Raw genomic sequence first — 19,091 nt, 5'->3', positions numbered from 1 at the left:
TCTCATATTCTATTTTCCCTTTCTTAATTAATCCCGTTGACCTCCTTTGTTGAATCCTAAACTGCTCCCAATCCTCAGGATTATTGCTTTTTCTGGCCAATTTATATGCCCTCTCCTTGGACCTTATGCTATCCCTAATTTCCCTTGTTAGCCACGGTTGGGTCACCTTTTTTGTTTTATTTTTATGCCAAACTGGGATGAACAAATTCTGTAGTTCATCCATTCGGTCTATGAATGTTTGCCATTGCCTATCCACCGTCAACCCTTTGAGTGACATTCCCCAATCAATCCTACCCAACTCGCTCCTCAGACCATCGTAGTTTCCTTTATTTAAATTGAGGACCCCAGTCTCCGAGTCAACTACTTCATTCTCCATCTTAATGAAGAATTCGATCATCTTATGATCGCTCTGACCCAAGGGGTGGTCAGGAGCAATGTGGACCCCTTGAAAACTGGTAATGGTGATGTTGTCAATGAAAGTAAGGAACTGGTGGACATGTTGAATAATTACTTTGCGTCAGAGTGACAAATCCCCAGGACCAGATAGTTTCAGTCCCAGGGTTTTCAAGGAAGTAGGTGAGCACATTGCAGATGGCCCGAACTGTAATCGTCCAAAGTTCTCTTGATTCGGGAACCGTCCCTTCAGATTGGGAAATTGCGCATGTCACTCTGCTATTTAAGAATGTCGAGAGAGGGAAACCAGCAGATCAGAGAGAGCCAGCGTGGATTTGTGAAAGGCAGGTCATGCCTGACGAACCGGATTGAATTTTTTGAAGAGGTGATTGAAGTTGTGGACAGGGGGAATGTCTATGGATGTTATTTATATGGACTTCCGGGAGGCTTTTGATAAAGTCCCTCATAAGAGACTGTTAACTAAGGTTGAAGCCCATGGAATTGAAGGCAAATTATTGACCTGGTTAGGAAACTGGCTGAGCGGCAGGAGACAATGGGCAGGTAATCAAATTGGCAGGCTGTGACTAGTGTCCTGCAGGGGTCTGTGTTGGGGCCTCGACTATTTGCTGGATTTAACGACTTAGATGATGGGGGTAGAAAGTTACATCCAAGTTTGCCGATGACACGAAGATGGGCGGCATTATAGAAGGAAGTATAAAATTACAAAGAGCTATTAAAGTGAATGGGCAAAACTGGATTTCAATGTAGGCAAATGTGAGGTCATCCACTTTGGACCTAGAAATTATAGAACAGGGTACTTTCTAAATGGTGAAAAACTAAAAACAGTGGAGGTCCAAGTACATCGATCATTAAAATGTCACGAACAGGTCCAGAAAATAATCAGAAAGGCTAATGGAATGCTGGCCTTTAGATCTCGAGGACTAGAATACAAGGGGGTAGAAGTTATGCTGCAGCTGTACAAAACCCTGGTTAGACCACACCTGGAGCACTGGGAGCAGTTCTGGGCACCGCACCTTAGGAAGGATATATTGGTCTTGGAGGGAGTGCAGCACAGGTTAACTAGAATGATACCCGGACTCCAAGGGTTAAATTACGAGGAGCGATTACACAAACTGGAATTTAGAAGGTTAAGGGATGATTTGATCAAACTTTTCAAGATATTAAGGGGAAGTGATAAACTGTTGGGGATTCTAGGACTAGGGGACACAGCCTAGAAATGAGGAAACTTTTTTCCCCCCAAAATCTGTAGAGAGTGAACATTTTATTTGGTGCAATGCATAGTTTCAGTATGTTTGCTGTATTCTAGCAATGGAAAAGCTGTTTTATTTAGGGTGCAGTGGGATTGCTTGGTTCAGTTGGTAGCATTCGCCTGGGCTATGGGTTCAAATCCCATTCCAGAGACTCGAGCACAAAAATCTAGGCTGACACTCCCAGTGCAGTACTGAGGGAGCGCCGCACGGTCGGAGGTGCCGTCTTTCGGATGAGATGTTAAACCACGGCCACTATTGGCAGAGGAGCAGCTCTCCCCCGGTGTCCGACGCGATTCCCACATCACAACAGTGACCACACTTCAAAAGTACTGCATTGGCTGTGAAATACTTTGGGACGTGCTGAGGTGGTGAAAGGTGCTGGAGAAATGCGAGTCTTTTTGCAATCCAAGCGTGTCCACAAGTTATCACACAGCAGTAGCACAATTATAATTAAAATAACTGGAGACAGAATGTAGAACTGTGTAGTTTACTAATATATTATGAATGGAAACAAACAGCAATAGACAAAGTAGTTTTATATTAATTACTTTTAACGTAACATATTTAAGCATCTGCCTGTTACAGAGAACTAATACTAAGTCAAAATGGCTACTATTCATTCTTGTCCAGCTTACTGTGGCGGTGTGTTTGTCAGTACAGCACAGGTTAGATACAGAGTAAAGCTCCCTCTACACTGTCCCCATCAAACACTCCCAGGGCAGGTACAGCACGGGTTAGAGACAGAGTAAAGCTCCCTCTACACTGTCCCATCAAACACTCCCAGGGCAGGTACAGCACAGGTGAGATAGAGTAAAGCTCCCTCTAGGTGTCCTGGCTAATATTTATCCATCATTCAAACAGATGAGCTGGTTATTGTCACATGGCTGTGGGAGCTTGCTGGATTTCCTAGTGACGGTACTTCTTGGAGTTGAAGCACTTCGGTTGGGGATGTGAAAGGCACACGTTTTTCTTTTACATTTCTTACTCCAACTTTAACCCCCAGGAGAAATCGTATTTACAGTCTTGGTGGGGGGGTGATTTCTTGGTGTCCAGAGGGAGCAGCAATATCTCACTGCCACAGTTGCACCCCACAGGCCGGAACTAGGAGAAGATAAATGAATGGTTGGGAAAAGAGTCTGGTGGCCATCTCGAGCTTATTAACTGAGCCGCGTGCAAATTGGTGTTGGGATAAGCAGCTTATAGAGGTGAAGATGTGGCTGAGGGAAAAGGGGTTCCATTTCACGAGGCACCTGTCAATTTTAAATCTGAGATTGAACGATTTTTGTTAGCCAAAGGCGGGTATATGGAGTTAGGTCGCAGATCAGCCATGATCTCATTGAATGGCGGAACAGGCTGGAGGGGCTAAATGGCCTATTGCTGTTCCTATCAGAGAGCGGGGCCCGTAATGAAGACGTAGATTCTTGCGATGAATTTGGTGGCCGTGCCCTGGCGGATCAAGGTCATTTCCACGTCAAGCAGGAAGTCCTTGGGCCCCCGCGGCTGCAGCTGCAGGTAGACGAAGCCCGTGTACTTGTTGAGCTGGCGGGTGCTGAAGTACATGCCCTCGTTACCCTCGGTGATGCCCAGCAGGATGTTGTCCCCCGCGTAGACCGGGGCAGGGCTGATGCGGAAGATGTTGGCCGGCACCCGGATGTTGGTGGGGAAGCTCAGCTGGTAGTAGGTGATCCTCTGCGGCACCATCTGGCACTCGACGTAATCCTGGCACGATAGTCGTTCGCAGCGGCTGCTCGGGCAACGGGAAATAAAAACAAGGTGCGTGAGTAATATCAGAGCATCACCGTGTCAGCCAATGACATGGAGGGGGGAGAGGACTCGGAGCAAACAGCAAATGACCGAAACTACAGCAACTTCTCCCGATAAAAGCAGGCTGATTGCAGAGCACGGAGGCTGGTTAGCAGTCGCACTCGCGATTGATGGAGGAATTACCCAATCATCTCCATTCTGGCTGGTCATAGCGGTGTTCCTGCACACAGCCAGCCGTGGGGGGGGGGGGGGAAGGAAAAATACAAAAATGGTGACTTACTTCTGTGCCACTCTCCTGTAGTTTGTGGGGCAGTCAAAGGAGAGGCACTTAAATCCACCCTGAATGTTGAAACAGGTCTCGGCCGTTGAGCAGTTGTGAGTTCCTAATGCGCATTCGTCAAGATCTGGTGAATGAAGCGAGCGTGAGACATTGACACTGGCATTCTCCCCCCTCCTCGCAATTGTCCCCACTGCGCATCCTGAGAATTAATATACTAAATATAAAACGTACCTCTGCAGTTCCTTCCATTGGGTGAGAGGACGTAACCCTCCTTAGGGCAAACACAAGTGAAGGTTCCGGGCGTGTTAACGCAGCGATAAGCACAAAGGGTTGAGGCAGTCAGCGAGCACTCATCAATATCTGAGGGACACCGAGAGACAGTAGTTACATTTTATCATACAGACGAGGTGAAACATGGGACTCGTGTCAAATTCAACTTTGTTCCCCTCCTGAAGGTGGGGGCGTGTGCCAGCCATGCGGGAGTGTCCAAACATGAAAGATTAATTTTCGTGCCTTTGTCACCTCCAGACTTAAGAGCCACCTTCCATGAACTTCAGCTCATCCTAAAAAGTCCCCTTCCCTCATCGCCGCCACACGTTGGGATATTCACTCGAAACAAAGAGGTGCGACTGGGAACTCACCTTCACAGGTTGTCCTGTCCATCCGGCTGAGGGTGTACCCGTGTCTGCAGTAACATTGGAACGATCCATACACGTTGGCACAGCTCTGGCTGCAGGGGTTGGTCTCGCATTCGTTCACGTCTGAAGGGGGGAACAAGACACTGTGTTCACGATCGAATGGTCAATCTCGCCACAAGAACAGGCAGGTTCCTGAGGTTAATAATAACGGCAGGCTCTCATCTCCTATCACTCTCCCAGGGGAAGAGGCAGGGGCAGGGGGAAGGGGAAGGGGAAGAGGCAGGGGCAGGGGAAGAGGCGGGGAAAAGAGGCAGAGGCAGGGGAAGAGGCAGAGGCGGGGCAGAGGAAGGGGCAGAGGATGGGGAAGAGGAAGAGGCAGGGGAAGGGGAAAAAGCAGGGGAGGGGGGAAAGGGGGAAGGGGCAGGGGACGGGGCAGGGGGGAGAGAGAGAGAGAGAGAGAGGCTCAAAATTTTCAAATCAGTAATTGAACCAATTGCACGCTATGGCAGTGAGGTGTGGGGACCGCTAACACAAGAAGAATTTGCAAAATGGGACAAACACCCAATTGAGATCCTACATGCAGAATTCTGTAAATGTATCCTCCGGACTCAAAGGAAAACCGTAAACAATGCATGCAGGGCAGAACTAGGCCAATATCCATTCATAATCACGATCCAAAAAAGAGCCACCAAATTTTGGAAACACCTAAAAATGAGCAACCCCCACTGCTATCATTACGAAGCCCTGAAATGCCAAGAGCTGACCATAAAGAAGAATACCCTCAGTCAACTAGTCCTGGGACTCAGTGAAGTAACTACTAACACTACTAACAATAACCAGCCCCAGGACAGTGACAGCGTAACACAAAGAATTCGACCCAACACAATCGTCAATAAGCAAAAGGAAAAATATCTGTCATATTGGGCAGAAACAACAAAAACCCAAAACAAACTCAATTGCAACTTGGCCCTAAACAGACAATACAACATGGCTGATTACCTGACCATGGTAAAGGATAGCAAACTGAGAAAAACCTTGACAATGTACAGACTTAGTGAGCATAGCCTGGCGATCGAAAAAGGTAGACACAGGCAGACCCGGCTACCAAGAGAGGACAGGATATGCTCTCACTGCAGTCAGGGAGTGGTGGAGACAGAAATGCACTTCCTCACAGCTTGTAGAAAATATCAGGGAGAATTTCTACCCAAAATTCAGAAATTTGAATGACGACCAAAAACTCCCATACCTACTAGGGGAAGAGAGAAATTGTGTAACCCTAGCGGCACACTATGTTACAGCTTGCCATAAACAGAGGGACAACCACTAAATATAAGAAAAGAGTATATACAAATTATATGAATGTATATTTATACACTCAGGGATATATCTGTTTATACACTGTATGGATAGATCGGTATTTTTGTGTTCAACCATGAATGTTTTTCGATGCTTTGGCAACATAAGATGTACCTTGTCATCATGCCAATAAAGCGATTTGAATTGAATTGAAAATTGAATTGAGAGGGGCAGGGGCAGAGAAAGGCAACGGCAGAGATCGGCAGGGGTGAGGGGCAGAGAGAGGCAGATGCGGAGGGAGGCGGGGGGAGAGGGGCCGGGGGCGAGGGGCAGAGAGAGGCCGGGGGCGAGGGGCAGAGAGAGGCCGGGGGCGAGGGGCAGAGAGAGGCCGGGGGCGAGGGGCAGAGAGGGGCCGGGGGCGAGGGGCAGAGAGGGGCCGGGGGCGAGGGGCAGAGAGGGGCCGGGGGCGAGGGGCAGAGAGGGGCCGGGGGCGAGGGGCAGAGAGGGGCCGGGGGCGAGGGGCAGAGAGGGGCCGGGGGCGAGGGGCAGAGAGAGGCCGGGGGCGAGGGGCAGAGAGAGGCCGGGGGCAAAGAGGGGGAGGAGTGTGTGAGGGAGCGCCGCACTGTCGGAGGGGCGGTACTGTCGGTGGGGCGGTACTGAGGGAGCACCTTTTTATTAAACGTTAAGAAGCGACAATTACCTTCGCAGTTGCGGCCATCCTCGGTGAGTTTGAAGCCATCCCCACAGGTGCAGTGATAGGAGCCAGGTGTGTTCTCGCACTTCTGGGCACAGATCCGGCCCGTGTATCGGCGGCACTCGTCTATGTCTGTTGTGGGGGGTGGAGGGAGCAGGGGGAGCTTAACCATCAGGTAACCCGCACATTAATGCATCAACTCGGTAACCGGCACCAACACAGAAAGAACATTAGGAAAAGGAGGAGGCCATTCAGCCCCTCGAGCCTGTTACATTAGGAAAAGGTGGAGGCCGTTCAGCCCCTCGAGCCTGTTACATTAGGAACAGGAGGAGGCCGTTCAGCCCCTCGAGTCTGTTACATTAGGAACAGGAGGAGGCCGTTCAGCCCCTCGAGCCTGTTACATTAGGAACAGGAGGAGGCCGTTCAGCCCCTCGAGCCTGTTACATTAGGAACAGGAGGAGGCCGTTCAGCCCCTCGAGTCTGTTGCACCATTCAATGAGATCACGGCTGATTGTATCTTAACTTGATCTTCCCACCTTGGCTCTGTAACCCTCAATACTCTTACCCAACAAAAATCCATTCATCTCAGACTTGAAAGCTTCAACTGACCCCCAGCCTCAACAGCTCTTTGGGGGCGAGATTTCCAGATTTCCACCAGCCTTTGTGAAGAAGTGCTTCCTGACATCACCCCTGAACGGCCTGGCTCTAATTTGAAGGTTCTGCCCCCTTGTTCTGGACTCCCCCCACCAGAGGAAATTGTTTTCTCGATCGACCCAATCGAATCCTTTAATCATCTCAAACACCTCGATCAGATCACCCCTTACTGAATCTACCATACTCGACGCGACGGTGCTGGGGGTCTCAATTTCAACACCAGGGAGGAGGAGCATGTGGGGGCAGTCGAATCCGTACACAATAATGCTCATACCTACACAAGCCTTGCTGAAAGGGTCCAGGCGGAAGCCCTGCCGACAATCGCAGCGATAGCTCCCGGGAGCATTGCGGCAGATCTGTTGCCCCTGGCAGTGGTGAGCTCCAGTCTGACACTCGTCGATATCTGTGGGCGAGAGAGAGAGACAGAGACAGAGAGACAAGTGCATCAGTTCCGCTGTGGCTTGAACAGGAGAAGCATCAACACCAAGCACGAAACCAAGGCATAGAAGAAACACAGAAGACAGGAGCAGGAGTCGGCCATTCGGCCCCTCGAGCCTGCTCCGCCATTTAATGAGATCATGGCTGATCATCCAAATTCAGTCCCCTGTCCCTGCTTTCTCCCCATATCCCTTGATCCCTTTAGCCTTAAGAAATATATCCAACTCCTTCTTGAATATATTTAATGAATTGGCCTCTACTGCCTTGTGTGGTAGAGAATTCCACAGGTTCACCACTCTCTGGGTGAAGAAATTCCTCCTCATCTCTGTCCTAAATGGCTTACCCCTTATCCTTAGACTGTGACCCCTGGTTCTGGACTCCCCCGCCATCGGGAACGTCCTTCCTGCATCTAGTCCTGTTAGAATTTTATAAGTTTCAATGAGATCCTTCCTCAGATAAGGCGACCAAAACTGCACACAATATTCAAGGTGTGGTCTCACCAAGGCCCTGTACAACTGCAGCAAGACATCCTTGCTCCTGTACTCAAATCCTCTCGCTACGAAGGCCAACATACCATTTGCCTTCTTAACCGCCTGCTGCACCTGCATGCTTACCTTCAGTGACTGGTGCACAAGGACACCCAGGTCTCGTTGCACTTCCCCTTTTCCCAATCTATTGCCGTTCAGATAATAATCTGCCTTCCTGTTTCTGCCACCAAAGTGGATAACCTCGCATTTATCCACATTATACTGCATCTGCCCAATCACCCAACCTGTCCAAATCATACTGGAGTTTCTCGGCATCCTCCTCACAGCGCACACGCCCACCCAGCTTTGTGTCGTCTGCAAACTTGGAGCTATGACATCTAGTTCCCTCGTCTAGATCATTAATATATATTGTGAATAGCTGGGGTTTCCCGCAGGAGGTCTTACCGACACACCGCGCATTGTCCTGGCTCGCCTGATACCCTCGACTACAGCTGATGATGTTCCTGTGACAGGTGTAGGAGCCAATGGTGTTGATGCAGTTAAATCCCATGGCACAGGGCTGGCTGAGGGCCAGGCATTCATTGGTGTCTGTCACAAACACACACAGTTACTCTACATATAAACGTATCTGTTATTCTATATATAAACCCCCCTGAACCCCTCGATTAGATTCCAGCCTGTAACTCACTCCCGGGTATCGGTTATTCTATATATAAACCCTCCCGAACCCCTCAATTAGATTCCAGCCTGTAACTCACTCCCGGGTATCCGTTATTCTATATTTAAACCCCCTGAACCGCTCGATTAGATTCCAGCCTGTAACTCAATCTCGGGTATCTGTTATTCTATATATAAACCACCCCAAACCCCTCGATTAGATTCCAGCCTGTAACTCGCTCCCGGGTATCTGTTATTCAATATATAAACCCCCCCGAACCCCTCGATTAGATTCCAGCCTGTAACTCACTCCCGGGTATCTGTTATTCTATATATAAACCCCCCGAACCCTCGATTAGATTCCAGCCTGTAACTCACTCCCGGGTATCTGTTATTCTATATATAAACTCCCCGAACCCCTCGATTAGATTCCAGCCTGTAACTCACTCCCGGGTATCCATTATTCTGTATATAAACCCCCCGAACCCCTCGATTAGATTCCAGCCTGTAACTCACTCCCGGGTATCTGTTATTCTATATATAAACCCCCCCGAACCCCTCGATTAGATTCCAGCCTGTAACTCACTCCCGGGTATCTGTTATTCCAGATATAAACCCCCCCGAACCCCTCGATTAGATTCCAGCCTGTAACTCACTCCCGAGTATCTGTTATTCTATATATAAACCCCACCGAACCCCTCGATTAGATTCCAGCCTGTAACTCACTCCCGGGTATCAGTTATTCTATATATAAACCCCCCCAAACCCCTCGATTAGATTCCAGGCTGTAACTCACTCCCGGGTATCTGTTATTCCAGATATAAACCCCCCCGAACCCCTCGATTAGATTCCAGCCTGTAACTCACTCCCGAGTATCTGTTATTCTATATATAAACCCCCCCGAACCCCTCGATTAGATTCCAGCCTGTAACTCACTCCCGGGTATCAGTTATTCTATATATAAACCCCCCCAAAACCCTCGATTAGATTCCAGGCTGTAACTCACTCCCGGGTATCTGTTATTCCATATATAAACCCCCCCGAACCCCTCGATTAGATTCCAGCCTGTAACTCACTCCCGGGTATCAGTTATTCTATATATAAACCCCCCCAAACCCCTCGATTAGATTCCAGCCTGTAACTCACTCCCGGGTATCTGTTATTCTATATATAAACCCCCCCGAACCCCTCGATTAGATTCCAGCCTGTAACTCACTCCCGGGTATCCGTTATTTTATATATAAACCCCCCGAACCCCTCGATTAGATTCCAGCCTGTAACTCACTCCCGGGTATCTGTTATTCTATATATAAACACCCCCGAACTCCTCGAATAGATTCCAGCCTGTAACTCATTCCCGGGTATCTGTTATTCTATATATAAACCCCCCGGACCCCTCGATTAGATTCCAGCCTGTAACTCACTCCCGGGTATCTGTTATTCTATATATAAACCCCCCGAACCCCTCGATTAGATTCCAGCCTGTAACTCACTCCCGGGTATGTTATTCTGTATATAAACACCTCCGAACCCCTCGATTAGATTCCAGCCTGTAACTCACTCCCGGGTATCTGTTATTCTATATATAAACCCCCCGAACCCCTCGATTAGATTCCAGCCTGTAACTCACTCCCGGGTATCTGTTATTCTATATATAAACCCCCCCGAACCCCTCGATTAGATTCCAGCCTGTAACTCACTCCCGGGTATCTGTTATTCTATATATAAACCCCCCGAACCCCTCGATTAGATTCCAGCCTGTAACTCACTCCCGGGTATCTGTTATTCTATATATAAACCCCCCGAACCCCTCGATTAGATTCCAGCCTGTAACTCACTCCCAGGTATCTGTTATTCTATATATAAACCCCCCCGAACCCCTCGATTAGATTCCAGCCTGTAACTCACTCCCGGGTATCTGTTATTCTATATATAAACCCCCCGAACCCCTCGATTAGATTCCAGCCTGTAACTCACTCCCGGGTATCTGTTATTCTATATATAAACCCCCCGAACTCCTCGAATAGATTCCAGCCTGTAACTCACTCCCGGGTATCTGTTATTCTATATATAAACCCCCCCGAACCCCTCGATTAGATTCCAGCCTGTAACTCACTCCCGAGTATCTGTTATTCTATATATAAACCCCCCGAACCCCTCGATTAGATTCCAGCCTGTAACTCACTCCCGGGTATCTGTTATTCTGTATATAAACCCCCCGAACCCCTCGATTAGATTCCAGCCTGTAACTCACTCCCGGGTATCTGTTATTCTGTATATAAACCCCCCGAACCCCTCGATTAGATTCCAGCCTGTAACTCACCCCCGGGTATCTGTTATTCTGTATATAAACCCCCCCGAACCCCTCGATTAGATTCCAGCCTGTAACTCACTCCCGGGTATCTGTTATTCTATATATAAACCCCCCCGAACCCCTCGATTAGATTCCAGCCTGTAACTCACTCCCGGGTATCTGTTATTCTATATATAAACCCCCCCTGAACCCCTGAATTAGGTTGCATAGACGACCCACCTCCCTTTCACCCCCTGCAACAAAAAGGGGAGCTTCAGTTGAGGCCACACTTACCCACACAGCTACCCTGAGGGTCAAGTGTCAATCCAGGTCCACACTGCGCCCTGGGGCGACACAGGAAGGAGCCGGGGATGTTCTGGCAGATTAAGTTGGAGCCACAGCGATCAGAGCTCACCTCGCATTCATCGACATCTGTTCATAGACGAGAGTGGCACATGTAAAGCGATAAGGAAACTGACAGGAGACGACCAGCTTCAACCCATTCAATAGCCAAGTCACACTGTACACTGACTGGTGTGTCTCAGTCCCCTCTCTCTCAGGGAGATATCTGTACACTGACTGGTGTGTCTCAGTCCCCTCTCTCTCAGGGAGATATCTGTACACTGACTGGTGTGTCTCAGTCCCCTCTCTCTCAGGGAGATATCTGTACACTGACTGGTGTCTCTCAGTCCCCTCTCTCTCAGGGAGATATCTGTACACTGACTGGTGTCTCTCAGTCCCTCTCCCTCAGGGAGATATCTGTACACTGACTGGTGTCTCTCAGTCCCTCTCCCTCAGGGAGATATCTGTACACTGACTGGTGTCTCTCAGTCCCTCTCCCTCAGGGAGATATCTGTACACTGACTGGTGTCTCTCAGTCCCTCTCTCTCAGGGAGATATCTGTACACTGACTGGTGTGTCTCAGTCCCTCTCTCTCTCGGAGATATCTGTACACTGACTGGTGTCTCTCAGTCCCCTCTCTCTCAGGGAGATATCTGTACACTGACTGGTGTCTCTCAGTCCCCTCTCTCTCAGGGAGATATCTGTACACTGACTGGTGTCTCTCAGTCCCCTCTCTCTCAGGGAGATATCTGTACACTGACTGGTGTCTCTCAGTCCCCTCTCTCTCAGGGAGATATCTGTACATTGACTGGTGTCTCTCAGTCCCTCTCTCTCAGGGAGATATCTGTACACTGACTGGCATCTCTCAGTCCCCTCTCTCTCAGGGAGATATCTGTACATTGACTGGTGTCTCTCAGTCCCTCTCAGGGAGATATCTGTACACTGACTGGTGGCTCTCAGTCCCTCTCTCTCAGAGAGATATCTGTACACTGACTGGTGTCTCTCAGTCCCTCTCTCTCAGGGAGATATCTGTACACTGACTGGCGTCTCTCAGTCCCCTCTCTCTCAGGGAGATATCTGTACACTGACTGGTGTCTCAGTCCCTCTCTCTCAGGGAGATATCTGTACACTGACTGGTGTCTCTCAGTCCCTCTCTCTCAGGGAGATATCTGTACACTGACTGGTGTCTCTCAGTCCCCTCTCCCTCAGGGAGATATCTGTACACTGACTGGTGTCTCTCAGTCCCTCTCTCTCAGGGAGATATCTGTACACTGACTGGTGTCTCTCAGTCCCCTCTCTCTCAGGGAGATATCTGTACACTGACTGGTGTCTCTCAGTCCCCTCTCTCTCAGGGAGATATCTGTACACTGACTGGTGTCTCAGTCCCTCTCTCTCAGGGAGATATCTGTACACTGACTGGTGTGTCTCAGTCCCTCTCTCTCAGGGACATATCTGTACACTGACTGGCGTCTCTCAGTCCCCTCTCTCTCAGGAAGATATCTGTACATTGACTGGTGTCTCTCAGTCCCTCTCTCTCAGGGAGATATCTGTACACTGACTGGTGTCACTCAGTCCCCTCTCTCTCAGGGAGATATCTGTACACTGACTGGTGTCTCTCAGTCCCCTCTCTCTCAGGGAGATATCTGTACACTGACTGGTGTCTCTCAGTCCCTCTCTCAGGGAGATATCTGTACACTGACTGGTGTCTCTCAGTCCCTCTCTCTCAGGGAGATATCTGTACACTGACTGGCGTCTCTCAGTCCCTCTCTCTCAGGGAGATATCTGTACACTGACTGGTGTCTCTCAGTCCCTCTCTCTCAGGGAGATATCTGTACACTGACTGGTGTCACTCAGTCCCCTCTCTCTCAGGGAGATATCTGTACACTGACTGGTGTCTCTCAGTCCCCTCTCTCTCAGGGAGATATCTGTACACTGACTGGTGTCTCTCAGTCCCTCTCTCTCAGGGAGATATCTGTACACTGACTGGTGTCTCTCAGTCCCTCTCTCTCAGGGAGATATCTGTACACTGACTGGTGTCTCTCAGTCCCTCTCTCTCAGGGAGATATCTGTACACTGTCTGGTGTCTCTCAGTCCCTCTCTCTCAGGGAGATATCTGTACACTGACTGGTGTCTCTCAGTCCCCTCTCTCTCAGGGAGATATCTGTACACTGACTGGTGTCTCTCAGTCCCTCTCTCTCAGGGAGATATCTGTACACTGACTGGTGTCACTCAGTCCCTCTCTCTCAGGGAGATATCTGTACACTGACTGGTGTGTGTCAGTCCCTCTCTCTCAGGGAGATATCTGTACACTGTCTGGTGTCCCTCGGTCCCTCTCTCTCAGGGAGATATCTGTACACTGACTGGTGTCTCTCAGTCCCCTCTCTCTCAGGGAGATATCTGTACACTGTCTGGTGTCTCTCAGTCCTCTGTCTCTCAGGGAGATATCTGTACACTGACTGGTGTCTCTCAGTCCCTCTCAGGGAGATATCTGTACACTGACTGGTGTCTCTCAGTCCCCTCTCTCTCAGGGAGATATCTGTACACTGACTGGTGTCTCTCAGTCCCCTCTCTCTCAGGGAGATATCTGTACACTGTCTGGTGTCTCTCAGTCCTCTCTCTCTCAGGGAGATATCTGTACACTGACTGGTGTCTCAGTCCCTCTCTCTCAGGGAGATATCTGTACACTGACTGGTGTCTCTCAGTCCCCTCTCTCTCAGGGAGATATCTGTACACTGACTGGTGTCTCTCAGTCCCCTCTCTCTCAGGGAGATATCTGTACACTGACTGGTGTCTCTCAGTCCCTCTCTCTCAGGGAGATATCTGTACACTGACTGGTGTCTCTCAGTCCCTCTCTCTCAGGGAGATATCTGTACACTGAGTTCGACACACCTGGGAACCGTGATTCCGACTTTCAATGAGAAATAAACGGAGATTTTTTCCTGGCTCTGTTGCGCTGTACGGCTAATTGAAACTTTACCGACACAAACTCCTTGTTCGCTCATCGTGTAGCCCTCCTCACAGAGCTCGCTGCCCTGAGCACAGCGGAACGAAGCTTCCACATTGATGCACCACTGCTGGCGGGAGCAGTTGTGGTTTCCAGTTACACACTCGTTAACATCTGTAACAGGGAGAGAGGGAAAGAGCGAGAGAATGAGAGAGAGCGCGAGAGAGAGAGAGCGCGAGAGAGAGAGAGAGCGCGAGAGAGAGAGAGAGCGCGAGAGAGAGAGAGCGCGAGAGAGAGAGAGCGCGAGAGAGAGAGCGCGCGAGAGAGAGCCAGAGAGAGCGACAGAGAGAGCGAGAGACAGAGAGAGCCAGAGCGAGAGAGAGACAGAGAGAGCGAGAGAGAGAGACAGGGAGAGCGAGAGCGAGAGCGAGAGAGAGACAGAGAGCGAGAGCGAGAGAGAGACAGAGAGAGAGAGACAGAGAGCGAGAGAGAGAGCGCGAGAGAGAGCGCGAGAGAGACAGAGAGAGCGAGAGCCAGAGAGCGCGAGAGGGAGAGCGAGAGAGAGACAGGGAGAGCGAGAGAGAGACAGAGAGCGAGAGAGAGACAGAGAGCGAGAGAGAGACAGAGAGCGAGAGAGAGACAGAGAGCGAGAGAGAGACAGAGAGCGAGAGAGAGACAGAGAGCGAGAGAGAGACAGAGAGCGAGAGAGAGACAGAGAGCGAGAGAGAGACAGAGAGCGAGAGAGAGACAGAGAGCGAGAGAGAGACAGAGAGCGAGAGAGAGACAGAGAGCGAGAGAGAGACAGAGAGCGAGAGAGACAGAGAGCGAGAGAGACAGAGAGCGAGAGAGAGACAGAGAGCGAGAGAGAGACAGAGAGCGAGAGAGAGACAGAGAGCGAGAGAGAGACAGAGCGAGAGAGAGACAGAGCGAGAGAGAGACAGAGAGACAGAGACAGCGAGAGAGACAGAGAGAGCGAGAGAGACAGAGAGCGAGAGAGACAGAGAGCGAGAGACAGAGAGCGAGAGAGACAGAGAGAGCGAGAGAGACAGAGAGCGAGAGAGAGCGAGAGAGAGACAGAGAGAGAGAGAGAGACAGAGAGAGAGAGACAGAGAGCGAGAGAGAGACAGAGAGCGAGAGAGAGACAGAGAGCGAGAGAGAGACAGAGAGACAGAGACAGCGAGAGAGACAGAGAGACAGAGAGAGCGAGAGAGACAGAGAGCGAGAGAGAGAGACAGAGAGCGAGAGAGAGAGAGAGAGAGAGAGACAGGGAGAGAGAGAGCGAGACAGAGAGAGAGACAGAGCGAGAGAGAGACAGAGAGAGCGAGAGCGAGAGAGAGAGACAGACGGAGTGTGGGGGACGGAGAGAAAATCAGAGACACGGAAAAACAGAAACATGGAGAGAAACGGAGAGACAGAGAAAAAGAGCGCAGAGGGAGCAACGGAAAGAGAAACGAACAGAAAAAGGGAGTGGGGAAGCGGAGGAGAGAGGCAGAGAAAGTGAGGGAGAGAGAGCAAAAGAGGGGGAGATATAGCGGGAGAACAAGGGGTCAGGGAGAGGTGGGGCAGAGCGTGAGATAGAGTGTGGGAGAGGGAGAGCGATAGAAAACAGGAGTGAGGGAAAGAGAGACGCAGATGGAGCACAAGGTGCAAGGAGACACACAGAGGCCGTGGAAAGAGGTGGCGGGGGGGAGGGGGGGAGTCAGAAATATTTTGTCAAAATCAATAGTGAAATGATACAGATACGACATGCGGAATATCGCAGTCAGCTCAGACAGAACATCATTAGAGAAATCAATCAGAGCTACAGTACAGAAAAATATATTACACCATCACTCCTGATAACACTGTCCCATGTACAGTAGAGGAGATTTCCGAGGATGTGGCCAGGACTGGAGAATTTTAGCGATGAGGGAAGATCGGAGAGGCTGGGGTTGTTTTCTCTGGAACAGAGGAGGCTGAGGGGAGATTTAATCGAGGTGTATAAAATGATGAGGGGCCCTGGATAGAAAGGACCTATTTCCCTGAGCAGAGGGGTCAATAACCAGGGGGGCAGAGATTTAAAGTCATTGGGAGAAGGATTAGAGGGGAGTTGAGGAGAACTTTCTTCACCCAGAGGGTGGTGGGGGTCTGGAACTCACTGCCTGAAAGGGGGGGTCGAGGCAGAAACCCTCATCACATTTAAAAAGTACTTGGATACACACTCGAAGCGCCGGAACCTACAGGGCTACGGACCGAGAGCTGGACAGTGGGATTAGGCTGGAGAGCTCTTTGTCGGCCGGCACGGACACGAGGGGCCGAATGGCCTCCTTCTGTTCCGTGAATTTCTATGATTCGACGATAGATTTCTATGAACACTGCCCCAGTGAACAGTATGGAGTATATTACGACCTCGCTCCAGACACTGGCTGTGTTGCAAGTTGTTCCTCCGGCAGTAATTACCTTCGCAGGAGGTTCCGTCGTTCATCAGCCGATATCCCGGTAGACAGGAACAAACGATGGACCCTCCTTCACTCGTACACACCTGCGAACAGGGATGGTCACCTGTGGCCACACAGATAACACGTTATCAGCAGAGACACCGAACCGACTGATGCCCATGAAATACTCTCTCCATCGCCGACTGCAGAACCGACAGGCATCTTTATATCCGAGCTAATTACTTCTTGATTCACCTCAGCGCCTCCTCCTCCTCGGTGGGCCTCACTCACGCCTCTGAGCCAGAAGGTCGTGGGTTTCGAGCCCCCACTCCATAGATTCGAGCCCCATAATCCAGGCCCAACAGTCCCCCAGTGCTAGTACTGAGGGAGCGCCGCACCGTCGGAGGGGCAGTACCGAGGGAGCGCCGCACCGTCGGGGGGCCGGTACCGAGGGAACGGAGCACCGTCGGGTGGCCGGTACCGAGGGAGCGGCGCACCGTCGGGGGGGGCGGTACCGAGGGAGCGGCGCACCGTCGGGGGGGCGGTACCGAGGGAGCGGCGCACCGTCGGGGGGGGGCGGTACCGAGGGAGCGCCGCACCGTCGGGGGGGCGGTACCGAGGGAGCGCCGCACCGTCGGGGGGGCGGTACCGAGGGAGCGGCGCACCGTCGGGGGGGGCGGTACCGAGGGAGCGGCGCACCGTCGGGGGGGCGGTACCGAGGGAGCGCCGCACCGTCGGGGGGGGCGGTACCGAGGGAGCGCCGCACCGTCGGGGGGGCGGGTACCGAGGGAGCGCCGCACCGTCGGGGGGGGCGGTACCGAGGGAGCGGCGCACCGTCGGGGGGGCGGTACCGAGGGAGCGCCGCACCGTCGGGGGGGGCGGTACCGAGGGAGCGGCGCACCGTCGGGGGGGGCGGTACCGAGGGAGCGCCGCACCGTCGGGGGGGCTGTACCGAGGGAGCGCCGCACCGTCGGGGGGGGGGGGGGCCGTACCGAGGGAGCGCCGCACCGTCGGAGGGGCAGTACCGAGGGAGCGCCGCACCGTCAGGGGGGCAGTACTGAGGGAGGTGCCATCTTTCAGATGAAAGGTGGACGTAAAGATCCCACATCCACTGTGGGAACAAAAGCGGGGGGGGGGGGGGGGGGGGGAGGGCGTGGAGTTCTCCCCGGTGTCCTGGGGCCAATATTTATCCCTCAACCAACATCACTAAAACAGATGATCTGGTCATTATCACATTGCTGTTTGTGGGAGCTTGCTGTGCACAAATTGGCTGCTGCCTTTTCTACATTACAACACTGACCGCACTTCAAAAATTCTTCAATGGCTGAGGCGCTTTGGGACGTCCTGAATGGTGAAAGGCGTCGGAGAGACGCGAGTCTTTTTTATACTGAATGCTGCCCGAATGCATTCCACCGTTACCTTGGCAGTGATCGTCCACTTCAGACGGTGAGGCTTGTGGTGGGCTCCGTTCCTCGTCCTCTCCTCCTCCTCCTCCTCCTCCTCCTCCCTCGTCCACTTCTGCCAGGGTCAGAGGAAGAGACGTTCAATCATTGGGAGGTAGTCCCGTGACACGGAGGGCGGTTTCTGCCCCCAGCACGATAAGACAATTGGTCCCACACTCCCCCCTGCTCTTGCCCCAGGGCCCTGCACATTTTGCCTGTTCCGAGTATTTATCCAATTCTCTTTCGAATGCTCCGATTGAATCGGTTTGCAGATCATAACCACTCGCGGCGTGGAAAAATATTCTCATCTCCCCTCTGGTTCCCCACCCTCCTGCCACTGGAAAGAGTTTCTCCCGATCTACTCTGATCAAAACCCTTCATATCCACTCACGGATCTAATTCCATTAGCCGCATTCACGCCCGATCGCAGCCTCTACATCTCACCATGGCAGACCGAGAGAGGGATCGCAGTTGTCCTATGGCCACCGCGCCCTGTCCCAGGCCAATCCAGTCTTGTCCCATGTTCTCCCAGGCCCACCCAGTCTTGTCCCATGTTCTCCCAGGCCAATCCAGTCTTGTCCCATGTTCTCCCAGGCCAATCCAGTCTTGTCCCATGTTCTCCCAGGCCAATCCAGTCTTGTCCCATGTTCTCCCAGGCCAGCCCAGTCTTGTCCCATGTTCTCCCAGGCCAGCCCAGCCTTGTCCCATGTTCTCCCAGGCCAACCCAGTCTTGTCCCATGTTCTCCCAGGCCAACCCAATCTTGTCCCATGTTCTCCGAGACCAACCCAGTCTTGTCCCATGTTCTCCCAGGCCAGCCCAGTCTTGTCCCATGTTCTCCCAGGCCAGCCCAGTCTTGTCCCATGTTCTCCCAGGCCAACCCAGTCTTGTCCCATGTTCTCCCAGGCCAGCCCAGGCTTGTCCCATGTTCTCCCAGGCCAACCCAATCTTGTCCCATGTTCTCCGAGACCAACCCAGTCTTGTCCCATGTTCTCCCAGGCCAGCCCAGTCTTGTCCCATGTTCTCCCAGGCCAGCCCAGTCTTGTCCCATGTTCTCCCAGGCCAACCCAGTCTTGTCCCAT

General features: G+C 51.7%; 1 protein-coding gene across 2 annotated transcripts in view; it reads right to left on the bottom strand.

Annotated features, from left to right (window-relative positions):
- Positions 1 to 1,933: 1,933 nt before the first annotated feature.
- LOC147086679 (fibulin-1-like) overlaps positions 1,934 to 19,091 on the bottom strand; it is a 63,036-nt gene continuing 45,878 nt past the window's right edge. The window contains exons 7-17 of one of the 2 annotated variants that reach the window (XM_085978814.1): positions 17,989 to 18,087; positions 16,592 to 16,693; positions 14,186 to 14,326; positions 11,161 to 11,298; positions 8,361 to 8,504; positions 7,265 to 7,393; positions 6,343 to 6,468; positions 4,350 to 4,469; positions 3,940 to 4,068; positions 3,709 to 3,832; positions 1,934 to 3,408 (exon numbers count right to left, since the gene is read on the bottom strand). In XM_085978814.1, the coding sequence (XP_085834940.1) occupies positions 3,051 to 3,408; positions 3,709 to 3,832; positions 3,940 to 4,068; positions 4,350 to 4,469; positions 6,343 to 6,468; positions 7,265 to 7,393; positions 8,361 to 8,504; positions 11,161 to 11,298; positions 14,186 to 14,326; positions 16,592 to 16,693; positions 17,989 to 18,087 (1,610 nt within the window). In that variant the 3' untranslated portion in view covers positions 1,934 to 3,050. The remainder of the gene's footprint in view (positions 3,409 to 3,708; positions 3,833 to 3,939; positions 4,069 to 4,349; positions 4,470 to 6,342; positions 6,469 to 7,264; positions 7,394 to 8,360; positions 8,505 to 11,160; positions 11,299 to 14,185; positions 14,327 to 16,591; positions 16,694 to 17,988; positions 18,088 to 19,091) is intronic. The other variant, XM_085978813.1, reaches the window with a different exon arrangement.

Source organism: Somniosus microcephalus, unplaced genomic scaffold (genome assembly GCF_052327205.1).
Source record: "Somniosus microcephalus isolate GS21.2 unplaced genomic scaffold, FLI_Smic_1.0 unresolved_chr7, whole genome shotgun sequence".
NCBI classification, from domain to species: Eukaryota; Metazoa; Chordata; class Chondrichthyes; order Squaliformes; family Somniosidae; genus Somniosus; species Somniosus microcephalus.
Note: the sequence above shows the minus strand (reverse complement) of the source record. Positions and strands in the feature narration are given on the sequence as shown.